We start from the raw sequence: 2,866 nt of genomic DNA, 5'->3' as shown, positions 1-2,866 counted from the left end.
AGCCGTACGCGAGGGAGAATGGACTTTCTCTGGTCGCTCGCCGCTGCGTGGTGCGATAAGCCCATACAACTCAGTCGAGCACATCCGCCCAATTTCCTCTTATGTCTTCCAATTTCTTTCGGATTCCGTCCACTATGGTCCAATTCACATTTTCGACCTGCCCGTTGGCCTGCGGATACGCCACGGAGACCTTGGTATGGCGGATATCGTGTCGGCGACAGAAGTCAGCAAACGCTTGGCAGTCAAACTATTACCCATTGTCGCTGACAATATGCTCGGGCAAGCCGAAGCGGCAAATCACCCTCTTCCATAGGAAGCGTCGGCATTGGTACTCGGTGATAGTGGCCAACGGTTCAGCCTCGACCCACTTGGTGAAGTAGTCGATAGCCACGACACAAAATTTCAGGCCCCCGGGGGCTACCGGTAATGGGCCCAATAAGTCGATTCCCCACTTAGCAAATGAGATAGCCGTGGTGACCGGCGTGTAGAATGTAGCCGGCCGAGTGTCCTTTCTGGCGAACGCCTGACAAATGCCACATTTGGAAATCCACTCGATGCAATCTCGCATCATAGTCGGCCAATAATACCCCTGGACGACTAACTTGCGGGCGAGCGTGTGGGCGCCCTGGTGTGCGGCGCAGATGCCTCTATGAGCTTCGTCCATTATTTTCTCGGCCTCGGGCCTGAGCAAGCATCTCAACAAAGGACCTCTGAATGACCGTTTGTACAGTTGTCCATCAATAATCTCGAAAGAAGGGGCTTTTCGTCGGACCCTGGCGGCGACCCCCGGGTCTTCCGGTAATTCGCCTGCTTCTTTGAATTGCCGAATGTCCTCTATCCAGAACATCTCGGGGTTTTTCTCCCTGTCCCATTCCTTGCCAGTTACCTGCTGGACTTCTAATGTCGTTTCCTCGATACTCGGTCGATCCAGTTCCTCCTTCTGGCAGATCTTCACAAGGTGGTCCGGTACTCCCTCTAAGGCAATCTTAGATAATATGTCGACTTCTACGTTGTCTACCCTGGCGATATATTCTATCTCGTAGGCTCCAAACTCCTTTAGCATCTCGACCGCCCGCTCTTTATATAAAGTCAGCCGCGGGCTCTTAGCCTCGCACGTGCCGGATATCTGCCCAACTACCAACCTGGAGTCAGTCTTGATTCTCAGTCGCTTGACTCCTAGGGTCTTGGCGAGGCGGAGACCATTCAGCACAGCTTCGTATTCGGCTTCGTTGTTGGATGTCGGGAATAAGTAGCTTAAGGCGTAGTACAGCCGGAATCCCTCCGGGGTGATGAGCATAATTCCACCCCCACAATGTCGTCGACTCGACGCTCCGTCCGCGTGCATTTCCCACCACTCGCCTAAATTGGTCTCAGTGGCACGCTCCTTTTCTTCTTCGCTCGCCGTGCACTCGACCAAGAAGTCGGCCAAGGCTTGACCTTTTATGGAAGGCCAGGGCTGGTACTCAATCCCATACTGGGTTAATTCCACGGCCCATTTCACCAGTCGGCCAGACGACGAGGGGTTTCGCAGGACACTCCCAAGCGGTTGGTCAGTCAACACTCGGACGGTGTGGGCTTGGAAGTACGGTGCTAGCTTCCGCACGGTGATCACCAACGCATATAAAATCTTTTCCAGGGCGGTGTACCGTAACTCGGCGGCCTTCAGGGAGCGGCTTACGTAATAAACCGGGTGCTGAACGCGCTCCTCTTCTCGGACTAGCACCGAACTCACCGCCTTAGAGGAGGCGGCTAAGTACAAAAGTAAGGGCTCGCCGGCCTGGGGAGTAGACAATACCGGAGGTGTTGAAAGATATTGCTTCAGCTCTTCGAACGATTGCTGACACTCGGCGGTCCAAGTAAATCCTTCCTTCTTCTTCATGGCCTCGAAGAAAGGCACAGTCTTATCCGCCGCCTTGCTCAGGAAGCGGCTAAGGGCGGCCAGTCGGCCAGTCAACCGTTGCAGGTCTTTTACGGTGCTGGGAGGCTGCATGTCGATGATGGCCTACACCTTCTCAGGATTAGGCTCAATACCTCGCTTTGTGACCATATAGCCCAAGAATTTTCCACCCTGCACGGCGAAAGCACACTTCTTGGGATTCAACCGGAGATTGTATCTTATCATCACTTTAAAACAGTCGGCCAGATCTTCCGCATGCTTGCTCTCCTCTCGGCTCTTGACGAGTATGTCATCGACGTATGCGGCCATCGATTTTCCTAGCAAGTGCTGGAACAATCGGGCCACCATTCGCGTGTAAGTGGCTCCAGCATTTTTAAGCCCGAAGGGCATGACTCGATAGCAATAGACCCCATCCAGTGTTAGAAACGCGGTCTTTTCTTCGTCCGCCGAATGCATGAAGATCTGGTGGTACCCCCTGAAGGCGTCCATGAAACTTAGCAAGGCTGACCCGGCAGTCTCATCAACCAACTGATCAATTCGCGGCAATGGGAACAGGTCCTTAGGGCAAGCCTTATTGAGGTCGGTATAATCGACGCACATCCGCCACGCCGGGGGTTTTGGTACAAGAACCACGTTTTCCAGCCACTCCGGGTACTTGACCTCTCGGACATGTCCGGCCGCTAGCAGCGTGCTCACCTCCTTTTTTACGAATTCTCTCTGATCGTTGGCCAGGTACCGCTTCTTTTGTGCGACTAGTCGATGCTCGGGGTCTACAGCGAGTCGATGCGATATAATGGATCGATCGACACCGGGCATGTCCTCTGGACCCCAGGCGAAAACCAGCTGGTGTTCCCGGAGCACTTTTATGATTTCTCCTCTTACCTCCTGAGGGAGGCCGACTCCGATTCGGACCTGCTTGTCCGGTTGTTCAGGATCAATCTTGACTTCCTCCAGCTCAACAGCCGGCTC

The 2,866-nt window shown here is 53.9% G+C and overlaps 1 protein-coding gene across 1 annotated transcript; it reads right to left on the bottom strand.

Annotated features, from left to right (window-relative positions):
- Positions 1-250: 250 nt before the first annotated feature.
- On the bottom strand, positions 251-1,879 carry LOC109150169. The gene has a single exon (XM_019298075.1). The coding sequence runs from the start codon at positions 1,877-1,879 to the stop codon at positions 251-253; it is 1,629 nt and encodes a 542-aa protein (XP_019153620.1).
- Between the last annotated feature and the right edge of the window lie 987 nt (positions 1,880-2,866).

The sequence above is a fragment of the Ipomoea nil genome, unplaced genomic scaffold, assembly GCF_001879475.1.
Source record: "Ipomoea nil cultivar Tokyo-kokei standard unplaced genomic scaffold, Asagao_1.1 scaffold2216, whole genome shotgun sequence".
Lineage (NCBI taxonomy): Eukaryota > Viridiplantae > Streptophyta > Magnoliopsida > Solanales > Convolvulaceae > Ipomoea > Ipomoea nil.
This window is presented reverse-complemented; position numbering and strand designations above follow the sequence as displayed.